The 23,312-nt window shown below is 35.3% G+C and overlaps 1 protein-coding gene across 1 annotated transcript in view; it reads right to left on the bottom strand.

Annotated features, from left to right (window-relative positions):
- LOC148946241 (cholesterol transporter ABCA5-like) overlaps window positions 1-23,312 on the bottom strand; it is a 133,365-nt gene that overhangs the window by 38,081 nt on the left and 71,972 nt on the right. The window contains exons 13-16 of the mRNA XM_089097644.1: window positions 16,515-16,740; window positions 5,371-5,495; window positions 2,975-3,086; window positions 842-950 (exon numbers count right to left, since the gene is read on the bottom strand). Coding sequence (XP_088953770.1) covers window positions 842-950; window positions 2,975-3,086; window positions 5,371-5,495; window positions 16,515-16,740 — 572 coding nt within the window. The remainder of the gene's footprint in view (window positions 1-841; window positions 951-2,974; window positions 3,087-5,370; window positions 5,496-16,514; window positions 16,741-23,312) is intronic.

Genomic DNA, 23,312 nt, shown 5'->3' with positions numbered 1-23,312 from the left:
TCACATAATTTTAGTGATTGTACTAAATTATTTATACTATTACATTAATTAAATACTATACATAGCTATTTTCGACTGGCTTCAAGCTAGAGTTACTGAAACATTTTTATATCAACCATAACTAGTTGACCAGTCTCTTATTAACTTATTTCTGGAGGGAGCCTGATGATGAACTATCCTGCCGGGCACCAAAGGACCATTACTTCCGATTCGAAGTAAATCGAATTACTTCCAGCAATGACTTTGAACTGTCAACAGCAGCCTTTGTTCTATCTCCAACCATATATTTAAGACCCTGCTCAGGGTACCAAGTCGTCCATTTTGCCAGATATTGCCAGTTTTGCCAGATACTTTTCTTTTGTTTTCCTGATTATAATTTCTAGGTGGCCACTGCTTCACCGACTAGGTAATCCCAAAACATCGTTCCTTGGAGACGACGCAATTTGCAACCTATAAACTTAAGGTAACAGCTTTTTATAAGTGATAGTTCGTCTTAGACTCCGTAGGGACTCCTTATTTTTCTATTCGAAATCTTAGCACAACTATTGAAATATGACGAAATCCGCGGAGGTTGAACAGGTCCCCAACCTCCTCCAACGTTAATGGGTCTTCTTAGATTTTTTCACTGGATAAAGGCGGTCTTTATGAATAAACAAAAAATCGCGAAGAAAGGAAACGAGGACAATTTACGTCTTTATGAATATTTACTACCCAGTAAAAAAATGTGTTTAAGTCTCAGATATATCCTTTTGTTTTGAGCAGGACAAAATTTGTTTGATAAAATTAGGAAATGTAATTCAGAACCACTTAATCTGTCTATCTAACAAAAATTTCGGCTTACTTGAATTAAAAGTCTGCCCTTTTTGTTGTTCTTGTGTGATGTCCAGAGTTCCAAGAAACATGCCCAAAGCTGTGAATAATATTGGGGCAATTAGCATGAAATATACTGCCTGAAATAAAGTAACGTTAAATAAAAATAGCATATTAGTGTTTATATCAGTGTGAGTTAAACTTGGCCAATAGTACAAACAGCAACAATAACAAGAAACACACTAAAATCTTGTACAAAACATCAGTTTTTTGCAGCAGATAAAAACCTGAAAATTTATTTCAGTTTAATTGGTTGTTAAAATAACCAGCAATTAGCTTTATATATTTATGTTTTTTGGCTTAAATAGAAAAATTTGATTGATTTTTTCCATAAAGAAAGGGCTCAGAATAGACTATATGGGCTATTTAACATTTTTTTTCTTTTCAAGTCATATTTATCAAGTTCACCCTGAATAGCTGAAGTTTTTACTCAAATAATAAGCATATTTCAAGAAAATGGTCTTCGTAAATATATCTTATAAAGTTCCTGGAGGTTTCTTAAAATCGTCTAATAATTCATAAACGAATTTTAATAAGACCATATAAAAAGGAAACCTATTTCCATACCTCATTTTTTAACAAAAGAATAATAAAAAAAGCAAGCTTTCCAGGTTTTCTTATTTAAACTTTAAGTTATCGCTTACATTAATCTTAAAAACGGATCTTTCCTGAAATATGTGTTTTACTTTGGCTCCAAATAGTGCAAAAGTTAAATTTATGTAGGAAGGAGGAACAGTGTGCGATTAGATCCAATTGAGTTTCAAGTAAAATAATGTAGATAACTTCTAAAACCACATTGGCTTGCCATAATATAAAAAAAAAGATCAAAAAATGGGTTTTGTTTTGGTTTTCTTTGTTTTTTCACATTTTTTTGCTATTACCCTGGAAATGTTTTGGTATTTTCCTTGAAAATGGCATTTTCCTTTTTTGTTCGCGCTGAAGAACCGATGTAGTTGTCCTCCCGAAATATTCGCTTTATTTTTCAGTATTTTAGTTTGGCCTTAAAAACCTCCGTTTTTGATCGTCTTTTCTTTGCATTAAAATAATGTCTTGCATTATGTCCATGGGTGCGTACAAGAGAAAAGACTAGACATCCCACTACTCACTTCCGAAGATGGCACACATAAAAAAATTGCAAAGTTTGGGAAAAATAAACTTTTCTGGCATCACGTTTTTGCTAAACCTAGGTAAAATTAAGGTGTTCCTTAGCTTTACGCTCATACTATGAGTATTCTTTATTGCAACCCCTTGCGATCTAGTAAAGAAAACTAAAATAGCCAAAAACATCAAAATGAAAAATTTTTTCGACTCCCTGGCTCTATTTTTGGTATATACATACTTGAAAACCCCAATTTCCTATGATGTTGCTGTTGGTTGTTATTCAGGTATTAAAATTTTTTTTCATAACTTCTACCCTTTCTTACCACATTTGAATTGTGGACAGTAGCATGTGGAAAATTTTCTTTTTTAAAAACAAGCCCAACCAAACCATTGTAACACCCAATTTATCTGCAGCTGACCGTCGAGCAACGCAACATTCAATAGGCTCATAACCACCATGTTCATTTATATTGAACAAATACAGGCTAGTGGGAATACGTAAAAATTAAGTAATAAAAGTGATATTTTTATATCAGAAGAAAAATAATAATTCTATTGATAAGTCAATAGTCATCTAAAGGGATACATATAACAGAATAGGCTAGCCTGATTGGTCCTTCTATAAAGATGTTTTGCAGCTAATTCAATTAAGTAATAATTTGAAGTTTTTAACTTAGAATAATATGAACTATACACATATTAATCCATAGCTTTGATCTATGGCAGTATATGTCTTTTTCTACAGCAATCAATAAAATTGCAGTTTCTAGAGCTCCACGATGAAATACTTTTTTTTGCTCATTTTCTGCCGATTTCTTACAATGTTTTTAAACTTGGTGTTCGCTAAGTGTTAAGATTGTATACCTGCATCGAACATATTTTACATTAGAAATTGAGTTCCTAATTTTTTCTAATTTTTCAAAGTGTATATGGTTGTTCCACTTAACCGAATTATAAGAAATCAGATTTAATTTTTAATATCCTTGGCACTTAAAAAAATTACCTGAGGTTCTCGGAGAAGTGACAAAAATCTGATTTTCAACATAGCTTTCAAACTTCTGCTTGTGCTCTTTTTTATTTCCACTCTTAATTCATCAGAAGAAAACTTTGGGTACCTAAAAATACAAATACTGAAAAATACTAGTACTACTGACGTTCACATTTTCTAGCACCTTTTTGGACACTCAAATTAAAAGAAAGTTGGATGTTTTCTCTGCTCATCTTTAATGAAAGGGTTCACATTTTTAAAATACAAAAACCAAACTAAAAACTATGAAAATTGAAAAGTCTGCAAATCTCAGTGATTAAATAACATTGTAAAAATTGCGATGAGTAAATATTTCAACTAGCAACTTCTGCTCGTTTTAACATTTAATTTACACGATTAAAGAAGAAGTTTTCTTTTGATTGTAATTCTACGTCTTTAATTTTGTATTTGTTTTTATCAATTTTTTTATTGTGATCAGTGGTCTGTAGCTAGGTAACGGTAGGATCAACCTCGATATCCAAAACTTTTTCTAGCGTTGGTGGATCGTATAACGAATACCAAAGTTCCTCTGAAGCTTTCTGAATTCCCTGTGCTTTTCAAGGGGGAAAAAAATTAAGTCTACGTTGGCCCTTAGCCCTGTTTATCAGATAAACTCTATTATTTATACACTTAATTACATTTCTGTGAATTTCAATATTTCAACCCCTGGACTAGCTATTATTAAGTATCTTTTCACCCTGTTAATATTCTCGCTTGGTTAACTGATTACGGAACGTCTGGAAAGAATCCGTTAAATATCTAGCTTCTGAAAAAATGCAGGCGACCGATGACTCAGGCAGGTATAAATTTAACGTGCCAAACCCAAGGGTAAATTTTGTACTTCAATTTGAAGGGACCATTTATTGCCCTTGATCAGAGCTGCACGAACTTCCGTGCACTGAGGAAAATCTCGAAGAGTTTTGTTTAATTTTTAGTTGATTTTTAGTGAGTTCGTTTTGTGAATCTGATTTGAAAAGAAGTAAGGTTTTTCTTTCTATTTTTGACTTATTTCTTTATAACTAGACTAGGCACAGTGTAGCTAGAGAGAGAAGACAGAGTTTGGTAGAGGGATAGAGTCCTGTGTTGTTTGAGAGATCTTTCCCGGGGGGAAGTAAGAGTTCTAAAACACGAAATTTCGAGCTTGATGATTTAGACCCTTATTCAATTTTTAATCCAATTACCGAATATAATATTTGGAATTACCACCTGATTATATTTGTTGAATTTCAAAATGCTTTCAGAAAAGCACCAGCCATGCTTCCGATAAAGTGGTTAAGATGAAATTTTATTTGCTCGTTTTTCCTGTTCTGCAAATTTATAGTTAAACTAAAGGTGATGTTTAGCAAAAAAAGAAAAAGTAAAATCACCCAAAATCAACTTGTTCAGGATAAATCGATAAAAGAGAAATCTGAAAAGGAAAATAATTACTGAAGTTTATAATAAAAATCCCTTCATTTGTAATTGCTAGACATTCCTAATTGGGCTTTTATGAAAGGATTGACGTTTGAAGTCGAAGGATGTGCGTCTACTTTAGTGGCGATGGATGGGATGAGGATTATAGTGGGACTTAGTATAATGAAGAGGGGGGCTGTAGTTATCATAAACTATATAAAATAAGATGGAACATTGGGATGAAACTTGACACTCGTTATCCTCTCTGATAGGATTAGGGAGGAGAGGGGGATATATTGGGTTATAAAGCACACAAAATGTAATGTGAATGTAATAATGTGATGTAATGTGAAAACCACATGATAAACCATTTTTGCTAGTCTGGATTAAACGGATTTGTTTCCAAGTCAATTTCTGAATTTCTGAATTTGATTTAACACTTTACTCCTTCAGACTATTACTGTTTGCTTGCGCTACTGACCCGACAAGTAAGGTCAAAATTCCTCGGTACTTCAGGCGTGATAGTGGTTTGACACCAACTAACATTGAGGCTGAACACCGTGAAATGGTGTGGCCAAGGAATAAAATAAATTAAACTCGATAGTTGCAGGAGAAGAAGAATAAACAGAGGTAGCCGACGCCATAGTATTTAAATTTGATACTTACCTTTCACTACATAGATACTAAAGAATATGCGTTGAAAACTGTAATTCTATGTTGCTTTGATTGGTATAAATAATACACGACTTGAAAAATATTTGCTTTCATCTGTGGCAAATTACATCTTGGTTAACTAAGGACTAGCCATATAAGAAGCCCAGACGGCAAAACTAGCTTCTTTTAAGCATTTGCTTTTGACCAATTTTATCACCTTTGTCACAACCCAGCCTCATCTTTTCTTTGTGGCCAAATAACGAATTTAAATTTTCAAATAAAAATTTGATATAGCATATTCGAGAAATTGTGAAAGGAATTCTTACAGTTTGCTTTCAGAATTATTATCCTGACTTGTTTCTTCAAAAGCTTTGTTATCCACTCCATTAACTTCCTTCCGTTGTAGCTCTTGCCAAGCTTCTTCTTCTTCTTCGCCCAATTTAAGAAAAACCTAACAAAATATATCAGAATACGTCACTCTTAGTTTAATACCCTTGCAATAAGTTTAAGATTTAATTTTGCTGTGATCGGTAGTTTCTCTGCCATGACGTGAAAATACACAAAAATATTTGTATTATACAAGACAGGTGACGATATTTAGTTTTAAAGGATTACGTTAAATATAAATAAGCTCTATATTAAAGTAACACAGGAGAGAGAAAAAATGGAATCTAATCACTAAGGAACTTTCAAAGAAACTTCCAAACGAATTTTATCAGCTATTTTATTCCAAAAGTATTAAAAAGAAACTTTCAAACGAACGATTTTCATCTTAAAATGTGCAAAAATTGAAAACTCGTTTTCAGGATAAAGGATACGAATATCTAATTTTCTATTTGAAAAGTCTAAATTTTTACTATTTGGTAAATATTCTAGGACAGTAAAGTAAATGTTATTATATTTTATGCTAAGCATTCATACTATACACTAACAAAACTGGCCAGTAAAAGTTCTTCTTCAAACAACCAGTAGTCAATAGCCAGATTTGATCCTCTAGGCAGATAAGTTAAATAAAGTAATTAATAAGCCAAATGACATAGGTCGACCGTTCATAAGCCAAATCTATAAATTTTACTTTACATAATTCTATTTTCATTTGACTTTCGAAGCACTCGATTGACCTTGCACATTGAACATATTTAAAGGTTTTTAAATTCACAAGACAATCCAGTAAAAATAAAGATTAATACCAAATAATGAGGATAATAAGCTACCAGGAGTTTTGACACTGGATACTGAAAAATAGTTTTTATGTTACTTTGATTGATTTGAATACTAAAACCTATTCACTATTTTTTATTGCTCAAATTCAAAACACATAACATACACTAATACGTTCTATGGATGGAGGAGGATATTTTACCAAAAAATGTATCTTACACAATTGCCTGGTGCCCAAAAAATACCACAATATCACACAAAAAATGTATCAAAACAAATTTCACTATAATATCACAACCAAATAGCCCAATAAATAGGATGTGAAGAGTTGGTTAGAAAATATTTAGAGGAATAGGTAGTTCATGTGAGGGAACAAAGAGTGAGGCTCTGAGTTAACTGGAGTTCAGGAGGGGTGGACAAAGCTGCGGGGTCTTATGACGGATTTGAGTTCTAATGTGTTTTTAGCAGTAGCAGTAGCAGCACATCATAGCATTTTCATCGGAGATTGAGTAGCAACAACCATGAGTGCTGCTATGGAGCGCCCAATGGACGGGTGGTAATATTCCACCCTTATAAAAATGAAGACAATAAAAAGTTATTTGGCCCCTATGTGTTTGAACCCTCCCCCATCCCTTTTATCTTCAAAGCTAAGTCAGCATAATTTTAATGAAGACAAAAATAGCTACCCGCAGATTCAGTTCTTTAATTTACTAAATTAAAAAAAAAAATTTTTTAACTAAAAGTAAGGAGCGACATTAAAACTTAAAACGAACAGGAATTATTCCGTATATGAAAGGGGCGGTTCCCTCATCAACGCTCGCTCTTTACACTAATTTAAGTTTAAAAAAAAATAAAGTTGTGAGACAGAGTCAAACTTTAGCATAGAGAGCGAGGCGTTGAGGAGGGGACCGCCCCTTTCATATACGGAATAATTCCTGTTCGTTTTAAGTTTTAATGTCGCTCCTTACTTTCAGTTAAAAAAATTTTTTTATTTAATTTCTGAACGTTTTTGAATTAATGCAGCTTTTTTTTTGGCTCACCGCACATGAATAATTAAAACGAAATTTACATATTAATTTTACTTTTTTTTGGCTAAATTGCTTTCTCGAAATTTTATTCTGACGTAACTTACGAATTAACTTACGTAACGAAATTCTATATTTCTATGTTTTTATTACGTACATTAGGGAGTTCGAATCACAAATCCCTGAATCACAAAGGCCAGTTAATTAGAATATATAACTCTTTTAAAAGTACTAAAAAAACTTTAGGCGTAAAGAGCGAAGTGTTGACTAGGGAAAGAACTCCCTCATATACGTAATAATTTCTGTTCGTTTTTCGTTTTAAATTTCTGTTAATTTTTCTTCTTACTTTCATTTATTTAATTTCTGATCGTTTTTCAAATAATGCTGGAAAATCCGGCGCCCCTTCATAGAAACTTCCCTTCCTCCAAGAAAACATCCTCCATGGAAAGATACTATCCTGTAACCCCCTCCTCCGACCCCCCCACCAGAAAAAAAATCCCTCGTGAAAACGTCTGTATACTTCCCAATAACCAATAATTTATGTAAACAATGGGCAAAGTTCATAATTTGCAGCCTTTCCCCCGGGAACCGTGGGGAATTAAGTTATCCTCAAAGACATATTTATTAGATTTTCGACTATGCTGAACAAAATGGCTATCTCAAAATTTTGATTGGGCAACTTCGGGAGAAAAATGAGCTTGGGAGGGGGCCAAGTTGCCCGCCAATTGTTTGGTCACTTAAAAAGGGAACTAGAACTTTTAATTTCCATTCGAATGAGCCCGCTTATAATGTTCTGATACCGCTGGGTTGATATAGCGTCCCCTGGGAAAAAAGAAAACAAAAAAACAAATAAACACAGATTTGTAGCCTTCTTCATGACAAAAAACACAAAATTTCACGTTTCTACAAGTAGGAAAAGGGACCTTCAATAGTAGGGTTTTCTAATGTGCTAAATCTGATGGTGTGATTTTCATTAGGGTACCATGACTCTTAGGGGTTGTTTCCCCCTTTTTTCGAAAGTAAGGCACATTTTCTTAGGCGCATAACTTTTGATGGGTAAGACTAAACTTGAAGAAACTTATATATTTGAAATCAGAATAAAAATCTGATTCATTTACTGTATCTATTGGTATCAAAACTTCGTTTTTTAGAGTTTCGGATACTATTGAGCAGGGTCGCTCCTTACTTACAGTTCGTAACCACGAACTGTTTGATTATTATCACACCTACTCCTTGGATATTCCTCCCCTCTTGGCATAATTTTCAGGCAGCGTTCTTGGTAACATACTCATCTTATAAAAGGCATTATATACTTTTAAATGCTCTTTACTAGGGGAGAGTCAGGAACCCTGGGCAAGTTCAACTTAAAGCGCAATATCTCCTACATTTACAGTCCGATTTTCTTGTATCAAACATCAATCTGTGGCGAAATCATTTGGCTTTTACTGGGATTTTTCTCAGATTTTTATTTCTCCCATTTAAATTGGCAAGATTTATTTTTCAGAGGGTCCCGTTTTGTCCCATCGTACCACTTGTGCGGTTGCTATGGGTCAGGGCGGTGGGTACTTTAGGACACCATGATTAATCAATTAAAACTTCGTATATTTTGTGGTATAGAACTGTAAAAATACAATAAGCTTATTTAAAAAAATATTCAACAGAGTAGTTGGTCAGGTCTGCATCCCAGCTGATCATCTTGGCAATGCGTTTAGTTCCGCCTGAGACCATTAGAACTGGCAATTTGATCAATACTTCTGAACTATCGACAAACGCTTTATCGCGCTCTTCCGGAGACGTAAACCTCCAGGCTGAAACGTTTTGTTTAAAAAAATTGACAGTGTAGCCGTCTGGCTCGGCCTGAAGCACTTCACCAGTGTAGAATTTCGATCCCTTTTTCCCCTTGTATTCGACTAGAACAAAGTCACCGGAACAGATACTGTGAGTCAAAGACTCCTCTTCCGCCAATAGGAAATCTTCAAAGCAGAACGAGCCGTCAGAATTGTCGTCATACTCAAAATCCCCCGGTCCTGCTTCATCTCCACTTTCGTCACTGAATGTCAGCGTCAGTTTTCTTCTGAATCTTCGGCTTTTTGGCAGGAGCCGCATTCTTGCTTTTCTTGAGATCCTTCTTCTCTTTTTTTGCCTTCCTTTAGTTTTCTGGTGTTTGAATCGAGTCTTTCACCGGCGTAGAACTCAGTATCTTGGATACTCCAGGCTTCCTGCAGGTCTTTATGTTTGTACCTTCCCTTCTTGGCAGGGGTATAACATCTTCTGGTACAACAAACGAAGTTGAATGGGTCGTAGTACTGGGACTCTGGCTCAACTAAAGCTCTTGTGGATCTGATAAATTTTCGTCAACAGCGGCAGACTGATTTCCCGGCTCAGTAGTATCTTCTCGTTGCAAAGCTAGGAAGAAAGTCAGACTCTTGCCACACTCCAGTATTGCCACACTTCAGCGAGAAAATTCCAGGCTTTGAGAATCCGCTAGTGATGTTAGTCTGAGAGAAGGCCTTAGGAAAAGCAACCCCCAGTAATTCACCAATCTCATATTCCGTCACTGCTCGACCAGGGTGAAGTCTCAACCAGTTCTCAATTGCCCGTGACCATTACGTCTTTAAAGGTCCATAAACAGAAACATATAGAGGCTGCAACCTGGAAGATGTTTGCGGCGGGGACGTAAGTGAATGTATTCCCTTTCCTTTGGCCAACGAAGCTTTATCGTAACTGATGTGACTTTCATGATTGCCCATCAGAATCAAGACAGGATTCTCAGGAGATGGGTGGACATGTAATACAAAGTGCTCTAAATACAGCAAAAACAGATCCTTTGTCATCCAAGCATTTCCAGGCTTGCCAATTGCTATTCCAGCGGTCTGTGGGGGGGCTCCATCAAGAAGCCTTTCTACAAAACGTGCTCGTGGGAACATCAGAAAGGCTGGAATAAATACTCCCATGGCATTTATAGTGCCCACCATGTTCACCAGCTTTCCACTCTTGGGAAGTCGTAGCACCAAGCTGCTTTACTCCCTTAGGGCTCAGCACTCTTTGACACTTGGTCTGGACATTCGTGAGCCCAGTCTCATCGAGGTTGAAGATCAGGCTAGCTGGGAACTTGTATTTTGAATACGACTCTCCAAAATTCATGTAAAAAATGTCAACAGCAACACGATTGAAACCAAGATTTCTTTTGATACTTGTAGGTTCCGGCCTTCGAAACGAAATCGAAGGATGCTTTCTATGAAAGGCATACAACCATACGTCTTTGACTGCAGACTTTTCTGTGTCCCAGATTGACCGGTATGCAAGTCCGTTTCGTTTTGCCACAAGCCAAGCAAGCTCTCTGGCTCTCTTCCTGGAGAGATCATAGTGCATTCGGGCTGCTTGAAGGATGTAGTCTTCAAGTTGAAGCTCCTGCTCAATCGTAAATACTCGCCTGTTGTCATAGGCGGGAGTGTAACTAAACTCTTCCTTTTCTTCATCTGTTCTGTTACGAAACGCAGTGGCATATCTGCTAAGAGTTGACCGCTTGACATTGTAGACTTCAGCAGCAGCTTGAAGTGGCATCCCATAAAGATGAGCTTCTACTGCTTTCTTCATGTCCTTCTCACTCCAGACGTAAAGCGACTGATACGCTTATCTACTTTTTGGCCTTCTAAAATGAAAGAAAAATTTTCTAGTTTACATTATTAAGCCTAATTTTAAGTTCTTCTAAGTTTATATATTAGGTGAGATTTAAATTTAATTAAATAATTAGAATGTATGGGGTTTATGATTGAAAAGAGTTTTATTGAATATATAAATAATATAGGATTTTGTATGATATAAAGAAAAAAAATTATATAGTTTAGATTTGAAGTATTTGAGACTTAGATTGTAGGTTTTAGATTTGAGGTCTTAGATTTGAGGACTTAGATTTGAATTAGTGGAGTGTATTTTATGAAAAAAAAACTTAGTAAATCTTTAGGGAATGTAGAAATACTAGAAATAGTATTGGATTTTTATGAATTTTTAGATTATAGATTATAGATTTGAAGTCATTTTTGTAATGATTGTTGGAATTTATTTTAAACTAGTGGAATTTATTTTATTTTTTGAGGGGGATGCTATTGGCCTGGATTGTAAAATATTTGATTTTTGGTAGTTTTTTTTAGGATTGTTTCTACCTAATAACACAAGGCCCATCGAGAGTAGAAAAACGACAGAAAGAAGTCAACATAAGACAAGAAGCATACTCTTTAAAGTTCTCTAGGCTAAAGCAATCAAGGATACCCTGGGACACAATGAACTGAACCTGTCCCAGTGTACCCCGGAACACGCGTCCCAGAGTACCTAACAGTACGAACTTACGAAAATAAGTTAGATCAGCCACTAGACGGCAGAATAACACAACAAAATTTATAGCATAGAAAATCTCATAAATTTCTCTATCTAACTGATTATAAGCAGTTTTTTAGAAGCTACTTACCTAGGGTTACCGTACAATATTGCAAAGCAAAAATGTTTTTCAAAAACCACATAAAAAATTCTTACCTAGATTTTGTGATAGAAAGTTGCACATGCGACCACTATACTTCATCCACAGATAGTCCAAGAGATGACGTTTGAGGTGTGAGTAGGGGCAGATTTTTAGCTTGAAGTTTTCTGTCAAAAGTACACGTGTCTCAACGGACCCGCGTCCCAACGTACCCGACTCTCCCCTATCATTGCGAAAACCCTTATTCTTTCCTCAGATTTCAAACATGTGTGTTTCTCATGAATAACTACAAAAACAAAATGTGGGACAACATTTTGGTACACAAGAAGTTTAAAAGTATCTGAAATCGAAGCAACGAATTTCTAATTGTTCCGTCTCTCGGAAAAAAATTTGAAAGCCCTCAAAACCTAAAAAAAAATAATTGATTTAATTTCTGAGTAGCTCAGGAAGCTCCTTGTATACATGATACTACCATGCTATCTATTTTATTTGTTTCATTTCCTAGAGTATCAGAATTTGCGAGCTGCTATCCCGCCTTAAGACGAAGTTCACAATGAAGTTTTGACGTATATTAAATTTTACCTCGAAACCAATGCTTCTACTTTTTTATTTCAATTTTCCCTATTTTACAATCAATTTTTCCTAAAATTCCTCGTATTTAGGTCTGATTTCTCTCTATATTTCTCCCTAGAAAAAGAGATATTTTGCCTTAGATTTCCATAGAATTTACACGAAAAGCACAACGCAGTGTCAAAGTATTGTTTTTTACTTCAGATAACGATATGCATAACATCTTTTACACTAATGAGAGTACATAAGAAAGTTCAGTTTTATATCATCTCCGGCACTTCATCGCACATAACGTTTGCCTCTGTCTTGAAGTCAGTCACAGTTTTCGGTATGCTGACAGTTGATCAAGTTTTATCTTCGTTTTTCAACCAGTAGTTGACTCGAATAAGTGAGAATAGGGTGAAATTCTCGAAACTATTTTGGATATCTGTTTTTACTAATTTCAGGAGACTAAACAAATTCTCAGCTGGTTCATTGCTAAAAGATAACGAGAAGATCAGCGATATGCACTTCCGGAATTCTTGGTACTTGATTTCACCATGCAAGTCTTCAGACCAAGTACTGCTCAACTGACAGGTCCTGAACATAGGATTCTCCCAATTGAAGCTCAGTGACATCAGTCATTGCTTGTGGCCTCTAATATACCTCCATCTTCAACACGTCCGAGGCAACACTTTTCGGTTAGAACAGGAAATCTCGCAAATAGTGGCCTTTGGGGATTTTGGCTTCAAATTTTTGTGTTGTTTCGTTCAACCAAAGCCAAAATGTCATAAATTTTATCTTCAAACTTGAAATGGTTTTAGATCTGCTTGATTAGAACTATATGGTATTCTTGACAACATTGGTAAAAGAGATCAATGTTATCACTTGGCTCGTGAGCATTTTCATGTTCGAACATTGAATCAGTTGCAGCTATTCCCACATATGTTCCCACGCTTGAAAGGTAAGGATCCAGTTCTGTAAACGAACCAACACTGCGAATATAGTCCAGTTCCTTGAAGTTAGTCGTAACATCATTCACAAATTTTCTGACTTCACTCCCTTTAGGGAGTGAAGAAGTGGGAGCTCAGACTGAAAAACTATTTTGAGTTCGTTAGAGTGGCCAAGAGAGTAGTCCATAAATTCAAGGTATGGCCTTTTCAACTTGCTTTGTAATGTCGACAAGATAAGGCCATTGGTTGCAGTTGGGTCGTCAAGCGTTAATTCTATGAAATACTGAGTAAAAACAACCCAATGTTCAATAAGCCTCTTTACGCAGGCCTGAAGGGAAACAAACGTGTCTGTTCTGGTGCAAGATTTTGATGTGCTTTGCGTTGAAAGAACTCCTGAAATTTGGCATATTCATCTCGCCTGGAAGCACTTCTGGAAAAGTGGGTATAGATATTTTGCGCCAAGTCTTTTAGTGTCTTGGGAAACGACAAGCATGCATATGATGAACATAAGTGAATATGATGGCATGAACATTTCACATTCGAGCTGTGGGGCACCAAGGTTTTCATTAGCGTAGAAACAGATCTGTTGGCACGAAACATAACGTTAATTGTATCTGCAAAAAATACAAAAATATTTTGTCAGGGAATTGAATTTTTTCAATGACTTGTTTAATGCGCTTTGTCAGACCCACAGCCGACATATCGCTACACTTAACCATGTCCAATACTTGGACATGAAGTTCTAGAATTTTCTTACTTCAAAAACGGCAATGATCGCTAGTTGCTTATCAACAGTGAGGTCAGTGTTTTTTTCAATTATCAAAGAGAAAAATGGTTTTGAGCCAATCGGCTAACTGGTTGTGCAGCACGAAAGAAACACTCTGCCGCAAAATGTTTGTAGCTTTCTTTTTAACCAAAGTAACCCCTTTAAGTGACCAAAGTGCCTGGTTTTTTGAAAATAATTTTCTCAGGAGAGGGATCATTTGTGGGCAAGACGTAATGGCAGATTAATAGTTCTGTAAAAATATGCAGATACGCTGTTCAATTTCTTTAGAATTGATACCTACAGTCGGAAGTTTCCCAATTCTGCCACTGCCAGGCTTCGTCTAGATTTCATTGCTTGTTTCTATATGTTGCTTGGACAGAGCAAGCATGGTCAACTGTGATTTCTCACAGTATAAATACTTCAAACAGAACTTCAACTTAAAAAAAGACACAAGTCTTTTTCTTTGACTTGTTTGACACTCTTTTCTCTATCCAAATTTTAAACATTGGTAACATAATTCACTTGTCAACAAACTTTCGTTCGTATGTTTTCTTTTGGGAATTCTGCCCTGAATCCTGTTTGTTTTGTGTAGACTCGCCAGGAGGTGAACTCCAGGGTCATCATCGTCCAGTCATTTTTCAGGACCGTGCTTGCTAGAAACAAGTTTTCATCTTCCGTAAATTCCATGTGTACTTGCTTCTGTGATCAGATTGTAGCTTGAGTACAGGTCTGTATTTTGGTATATCAACTGATTTTTCCTGCCTTTGTTTTTGAGCTAAGCAATGGGGAGTGCCATTTTATGTCCAGACGAAACGTGAGCACATCTCAGGTATCAAGTTTAAAACTGTATTCTCATGGTCTAAATCATATTTTCTTATTTCCCATTTAAATTTGAGCATTTATGACCTCTTTAAAACTGCTGTAGTCACAAAATCAATTAAAATATTATTTTTTTTAAGTAGCAGAATTGCTTTTTCTATGTCTATTTTACTCCTAAAGAAGTCAGATGTGTTGCAACTAGACTGTACAATTATAGAAGCAAATTTATAACAACTGAAGAAAATTTTAGCAGCAAGAAATTATAGCTGCTGACCTTTCGCCTGTCGACCTATGTTCAGTCAGGAGCACAATATTTTTTCTAATTTCCAAAAGATGCCAGAGTTTCATTTAGTGCGGTGGTAATTTAAAATTAGTTGTCACTAACTCAAGAGAAATTATGACTTTGATCTCTGTTCCCAAAAGGAACCCGAATTTCATTTAGTATGGTGGTAATTCAAAATTGAATCAAGTCAAGTCATGTGAGACCATGGTTTCAATCTCGCTTGACATAATGAAGGTTCAATTTTGAATTACCACCATATTAAATGAACCTCTGGCATCATTTTGAAGATAGAGATGAAATCAAATTCTTCTTTGACTTAGTGACAACTCATTTTGAATTACCACCATACTAAATTAAATTCAGGTATCTTTTGGATGATAAAAAAAATTTTGTGTTCCTGACTGTCTAAGGTCACCTCCCTATATCCTGCCAATATCAGTATCAGATTTGAGACAGATGTCACATAAAACATACACTGATGTTGGTGTAAACTCTGAATTTGTGCAAACAAAATGTTGCGATCCATATTAATGTTACACCTAATAATACATTAGTTTTTAAAATTTATAATAAAACAGATGATTTTAATTTTGAAATAATTGGTTTTGGGACAATGACTTACACTTATTAATGCTGATTTTGCTCTATTTTGGACTTGATTTTCGGATTATCGGGTTGGATATACTGTTTTGTCCTAGGTGATTGGATGGACAAGCAAGGTCTAAGACCTTGTTCAAATGCTCATTTATCTCAGTTACTAAATTAGGAAGACAGTTTTTTTTTTTTTTTTTTTTTTTTTTTTTTTTTTTTTTTAATACCAAGTAATTACCTGTAATACATTATATAAACCAGCTTTGAACTATAGTTCCGCATAAGATTCGTTACATGAAACAAACTCAAACGGAAACGAAACATACCGTGTAAAAATGTAAATAAATTAAGGCTGAAAGGCATGTGAAAGTGCAAAGACAGAGTAATATCGGGGTGGAATATGTGGATTGAGTTTCCCAGCACTGAGTGGTGTAGAAGAACAATAAGAAGATTTTTAATGGTTCGCTGAAGGCTGAAGGCAAAAACTACATGCTGCTTTCCAATATGTAATACCATATTTACTAAAGGCCAGAGGTCCTTACTTTCCATTAAACAGTACAGATTTATTCTTGCTACTTAAACAGTACAGAGTTATTCTTGCTGCTTTGATTTTTTTATATTTTAACTAGTAAGTGCGGTCATTTCTAAAATGGCATTCCACATGAATAGGAGCTTTCCGCCCAAAAGCTTATTAATGTAGCTGCTATTGATCTATCAAAAGCCTAAGATGTATAGGTAAACCTGGCATCAAATAGCACATAAATGCAAAGCATAATGAACGGAGACTGCCTAAGCGTAGGATTGTCTAGGATACAAAAATAGCTTCAAATAATTTAAAAAAAAACTGACTTCTTCTAGCGTCGTCATAGAGATGCCACATGAAGAAACTTGAAAGTCAGGATTTTTCATCTTGTTTTCAATATCTTCAAACAAGTCAGCAAATTGGGAGCATTGATCTCTCGGCAGTATATAAGACAATTCTTTACCATGACGTCGTTTTACAAATGCTGTTGGAACATATGTTTGAACAACTGAAGTCACAGTGTCAACATTACAGTTTTCAGAAGCAACAAATCTGTAATGGAAATTTCCTTTAAATTAGTTCATCCAGCCTTATCACCGTTTCAGCGACAGGCGCGATAGACTTCAACACGATTTTGTATTTATGTGTTCTACCCACAGTTTCGTATTTGAAAAGGGAGCAAAAATAAAGTTTTTACGCATCTCACGGGAAGTCTTTTTAAAGATTGAAGTAGAAGAGACCGGTAGGAATTTCAGTTTGTAGTTTCACCTCGGCAAACGGTATATACAATTATGTTGTCGGTAAGAGGCAGGGAATATTTAGTCCAACCTTGGCCGGTATGGTCTACATCTCATGAAAAAAAAGTATCCCTATGTAAACGCAAAGAGTGGATAGAGTAGTGGACAACCAGGGCTGGATAAAGGAAGATTAAGGTGATTGGGTCTAATCAGGCCCCTTTGAAAGGGCACGTTTTTCCATCAAAAAAAGATTTTGAAATTTAAAACAAATTGTTTTTGACGATAGGAGTAAATTATGTAATATTCAAATAATTAGAAATATATTTATTTTAAGTTTGCATTGTTGGATGATATTTATTAATTTGCTTATTATTATGTAATATATATTTTGTAAGATAGAAATCTGATACCTGTAAAAGTTCATGTAATTTTTTTTTTCAATTTCATCAAGATAGTCCTACATTAGAGATATTTTGCACTACGTACGTGAACTACTTTACGTACGTAAACTACTATACAGGTATATTTTATTTAAATATTAATGTATAGAGAGGGTCCCGCAAAAATATTCCAATTGGGCCCCGCACCTATATAATCCGGTCCTGTGGAGAAAACAGTGATTTTTACAAACATCAAGAGGCTAAATTTATTTGATCAGATCAGTGTCCGAACCAGAATTAGAAAAGCAATAGAAAAGTTTCAAAATATGTATCTTTAAAAATGAAAATGTAACTAGTCGATAAATCTGTAGATAAAAATTGTGGTCCAAAATTCAATTCAATCCAAAATTCTATTTTACCAAATACATTTTGGAAAAAATCGCTATTTATGCACTGCTTTATCGCCAAATGGTTTTTGTTAAGCACTTTATACATAAGTAGCCTACTTCTGAAAATACAGCAAATGGATGAAACTGACAACGGAACTGCTTAGAAATTTCCTGCTGATTTTGTTTAAAAATAAGACTTAGCCCCTTTGTTCACACAAAGAGGAAAATCTTTAGCTTTTACCAAGCCCAAGCTGTAAAATTTTCGGTATATGCTAATATTTTCGACATCATGACGTGACATATTGAAGAATTCAGGGAGCAGTTTAACCAAGTCCATTTTTCACCTATTTGATATTCTCCTCAATGGTGCAGCATTTTCATCAATATTAAAAGTTTAAGGTTCAAAGACTCCTTCAACTTAAAATTTTGTTAGATATTTTCCAAGCAACGTAATGTGCTGTAACGTTTAAATCGAAATTCTACGTAAATTCGAGCTCAGTGGCTCGTCTAGTTACTTTTTTGCCAGTGGCACTTAAAGTGTAGCAACAAAGCTAAGTCAAGGATGTTGACTATTCCTGAAGTCTCGTCACATATAGAATTAAGTGAGTTTAATCAATAATTTAAATGTAACACTGTTGATTTATGCTTGAACTTCTACTGAATCTCATGTTTACTAAAAAGCACTGCTACAGAACAAATCCTGTCAAAATCAGAGGCAACGCTATAGCGTTGCCTATAGTAAAGGCCATACAGCTCCAATGTTTTATTGTTATTTTTTTTTTTTTCCCAGAGGCACTTCATACGGAAGGGGTCGTCGTAGAAACTTCAAAGGGGGCTCATTTGTTTGGAAATCGAGAGTTCTTGTGCCCTTTTTAATATTCGAAAATGATTGGAGGGCAACTACCCCCCCCCCCCCCCCCCTACGCCCATTATTCCCCCAAACACATCCAATCAAAATTTTGAAATAGCCATTTTGTTCAGCGTAGTTGATTTCCAGATAGAAAATATATTTTTGAGGAGGATACTCCCTCCCCCCAACCCTCAGGGCAAGGGTTTTAAGTTATGCCCTGGCGGCATATAAGTTTTTTTTATAGAAGGCGTTGTTGTAGAAAATTCAAAACAGGCTCATTCGATTGGAAATTAAAAGGCTAGTGCCCTTTTTAATAGTTGAAAGTGATTGGAGGGCAAATAGTCCCCCCACGCCCATCAATCGCCCAAACACATCCAATCAAAATTTTGAGATAGCCATTTTGCTCAGCGTAGTTGATTTCCAGATAGAAAATATATTTTTGAGGAGGATACTCCCCCACAACCCTCGGGGTAAGGGTTTTAAGTTATGCCTTGGGGGCATATAAGGTTTTTATAGAAGGCGTTGTGATAGAAACTTCAAAACATGCTCATTCGATTGGAAATTAAAGGGCTAGTGCCCTTTTTAATTGTCAAACGTGATTGGAGTGTAACTAGCCCCCCTCCCCCCCACGCCCATCATTTCCCCAAAGACATCCAATCAAAATTTTGAGATAGCCATTTTGTTCAGCGCAATTGATTTCCAGATAGAAAATATATTTTTGAGGAGGATACTCTCCCAAAACCCTCAGGGCAAGGATTTTAAGTTGTGTCCTGAGGGCATATAAGGCTTTTATAGAAGGCGTTGTAGTATAAACTTCAAAACAGGCCCATTCGATTGGAAATTCAATGGGCTAGTGCCTTTTTTAATATTCGAAAGTGATTGGTGGGCAACTAGCCCCCCCCCCCCCCCCGACGCCCATCATTTCCCCAAACACATCCAATCAAAATTTTGAGATAGCCATTTTGCTCAGCGTATTTGATTTCCGCATAGAAAATATGTTTTTGAGGAGGACGCTCCCCCACAACCTTCAGGGCAAGGGTTTTAAGATATGACCTGGGGGCACATAAGGTTTTTATAGAAGGTGTTGTCGTAGAAACTTCAAAAAAGGCTCATTCGATTGGAAATTCAAAGGGATAGCACCCTTTTTAATAGTCGAAAGTGGTTGGAGGGCAACTGGCCCCCCCACGCCCATCCGTCCCCCAAACACATCCGATAAAAATTTTGAGATAGCAATTTCGTTCAGCATAGTTGATTTCAGATAAAAAATATACAAGCCCCCTTCCCCCCCACGCCCATCATTTCCCCAAACACATCCAATCAAAATTTTTAGATAGCCATTTTGTTCAGCGTAGTTGATTTCTGGATAGAAAACATACTTTTGAGGAGAAGAATCCCCCAAAGCCCTCAGTGCAGGGATTGCAAGTTATACCCTAGGTGCATATTAGGTTTTTATAGAAGGTGTTGTCCTAGAAACTTCAAAAAAGGCTCATTTGATTGGAAATTCAAAAGTCGAGTGCCCTTTTTGACAGTCGAAAGTAATTGGAGGGCAACTAACCCCCCTCCAATCAAAATCCAATCAAAATTTTGAGACAGCCATTTTATTAAACGTAGTTTTAAGTTCTGGAAATTACGTCTTTGAGGATGACAACTCCCCTACAGCCCTCAGGGCAAGAGTTGTAATTTAAGGATTCTCCGAATCCTTCCCATTATTTCTTATGGAAGGGATGCTCGTATAAACTTTGGAGAGTCTCATTAGACTGAAAATTGAAATTTCTTGTTCACTTTTTAAGAGTCAAAAGAGATTGGAGGGTGACTAGCCCCCCCCCCCACTTCGGCGCGTCCTAAATGCATCGGATGAAAATTTTGAGATAGACATTTTGTTATAATAGTTCAAAGTTCTGTTAACAAAAACTCCGGTGTCGACACAGCCCACCAGGGCCCGGGGGTAGGCGTTGTAATTTATGCCCTGGGGCATAACTTATTAAAGGGGGTTTATAACTTATGGGAAGGGGTTTTGTATGGGAAGAACACATAGGAAATCTATTATAATTATCCAATTATAAGGTTAAAATACATACTCTGAGATAGATGTAAAATTGCTTTGTCACACAAAATCCTATTAAGTTCAATTCCAAACAGTCGTGATCCCTATGTGTCAGCAAGTGAAATGGTCTAAACCCCCTTATTGAAGCTATTTTTTCAATCCATTCGTTGTTGTCAATCGCTGTCCACAAGTTATGCAAGCTGTCTGTTGTTCATATATAAGGTTTTTATGAAAGAAGTAATCGTACAGACTTTGAAAAAAGCCTCATTCGATTTAAACTGAAAGTTCTAGATCCGTTTTTTAAAGTCAAGATTAATCGGACATTAACCACCCCCCCCCCATGCCATAAAAACTTGAAACTTTTTGCAATCAAAAACGAACAAAAATTAATTAAAAAAAACTTTCCGAAAAATAAGTTCTTCAAAGAAAAGTAAAGGCCATTTTATAGTTAAGCTCAGCAAATAAGAACGTCTTGTAAAATTTAAACTCAAAACGATTAGAGACTACTATTTAAGGATAAATGAAACTCAAAACAAAGAGAAACTCAATAAACGATCATTGGAAAAAACAAACCATAAGAAATAACATAAATGATTAAATAAATCTTGTGAAACTTAAATTGAATATGCAAATCAAGTTTGAACTGAATAAAAATAACTACAAACAAGAGTTTGGGTATCGCCTCACTGCAGAAGCCTAAAACCTACTGCGTCATTGGCGCTTTACTGAAAACAATTCTTTCATTAATTAAGATTTTAGGGAATAAATATCAGCATATGTATATTAAATTGACAATCCATATATTTTTCTGTAAACTCATTTGAATTTTTTTCAGTAAAGTACAAATTATATTCTGGCTTTTAGAAAACATAGGGGTTTTGAACCCTACTCATATTAATTTATGCTCGTTTTGAGTTTGACTCTAATATTTATTGTAATATTTGTTCCTTTTGGGTTTCATTTATTTATTGATACTGATTTGGGGTAGTTGTGTGCTTGGTAGATTATAAGATAGTCCGGACGCCAGGTGTTGAAAGTGTGACTCATACCACGACGGAATGGGGCTGCTACGAGAATTAGCCTACCCTCCACCCCCTAAATTGACCTAGTGGATTCGAAAATACCAATGACACTTGCTTGTGGGTAGTGGAACACTCCGAAATTTGACATTTTATCATATTTTGCTGTTTCATGCAAGAAAATGCATGTTCCACAAAGTTTGAGGTGCAGTTTTCCGCTCAAATAGAAATGCCTAGAAGCCATAGAATGTTTTCATAGCAAACCAACACGATTAGTTAGAAAAAATGGCAGAGTTAAAAAAAATGGCAAAACTATATGAGTCTTGAAAAGTCTTTTAAAACATAAACACAATAAAAATGAATAGTATGTATATGTTTATATTAATTGTTTAAATTTCCATCAGTTAAATATTTTTTTTTTCGATCAATTTTTATTTTCATTTTCAAGGCTTTGAGAACTGTAAAAGAATACATCTTTAACATACAAATTATTCGTTTTCAATGAAGCGCCAATGACGCAGAAGGCTTTAGGTTTTTTACAGTTAAAGAAGGGGGCAGTATCCAAATTTTGTTTGTAGTGAAACTATATTTGTCTTGACAAATCTTTAAAAGAACTAATAAATTAAACTGAATATTTGATGTATAATGATATTAATGGCTAAAAGCTCATCAGTTCAAAATTTTACTGTAATTTTTTAATATTGATTTTCAATATTAAGTATAAAAGAAAACATTTGTAATATAATTTGTTTTCAGAAAGGCGCCAATGGCGCGTTAGGTTTTAGGCTTCTGCAATGAGGCGATACCGAAACTCTTTTTGTAGCTATTTTTATTCGATTCAAACTTGATTTGCATATTCAATTTAAGCTTCACTCGTTTTAAGATTTATTTATTCATTTACATTAATATATATTGTATGTTTGTTCGCATTGATTGTTATTTAATTTCTGTTCGTTTTAAGTTTCATTTATACTTTAATCGCAAAATATTTATTTCGTTTTAAACTTGATTTTCATATTCAATCTAAGCATTACTCGCTTTAAGATCTATTTATTCATTTATATTATTACTTGATGTATGTTTTTTGCAATGATTGTTTATTTAATTTCTGTTCGTTTTGGGTTTCATTTATTCTTTAGTAGTAATTTCTGGTCGTTTTGAGTTTGAATTTTAACAGGTATTTGTATCTCCTGAGCTTAAATTTAAAATGGCCTTTACTATTCTTTGAAACACTTATTTTTCGGAAAGTTTTTTTTTAATTAATAGAATAGAAGAGCAGGACCTACGATAATTGTGCAGCATTCAAAAGGAATCAGATGTTTAGAGTGCATCTCCAACTGCTCAAATATTTTGGCTAGTACAAACATCCAAACTTAATTCATGAATGAATTGAGATATTTTGAGCCTTAGCAGCATTTTGGTATCTGTTTATAGAAAAACTCCGCCTATTATGTATACGAATGGGTGCATAGCAGCCAGTCCCAAGCCTGCAATAAGGAGGAGGGTTAAACTGAAGGTTTTCAGTCCACACACGGACCCAGCGGGGCTACTGAATCTTTTACAATAGCCTCGGATACTTCAACCAGCCTGATGGTGACCCCTGCATGACCTTGGACTCAAATACTGACTGCGAAGGAACCACCAAAATAGGATTTTGGAATGTAAGAACGATGAACGAGATTTCAAGAACCCAACAAGTTCTCAC

The sequence above is a fragment of the Artemia sp. Qi Xiang Cuo genome, chromosome 12 (genome assembly GCF_049724085.1).
Source record: "Artemia sp. Qi Xiang Cuo chromosome 12, ASM4972408v1, whole genome shotgun sequence".
Taxonomy (NCBI): domain Eukaryota; kingdom Metazoa; phylum Arthropoda; class Branchiopoda; order Anostraca; family Artemiidae; genus Artemia; species Artemia sp. Qi Xiang Cuo.
This window is presented reverse-complemented; position numbering and strand designations above follow the sequence as displayed.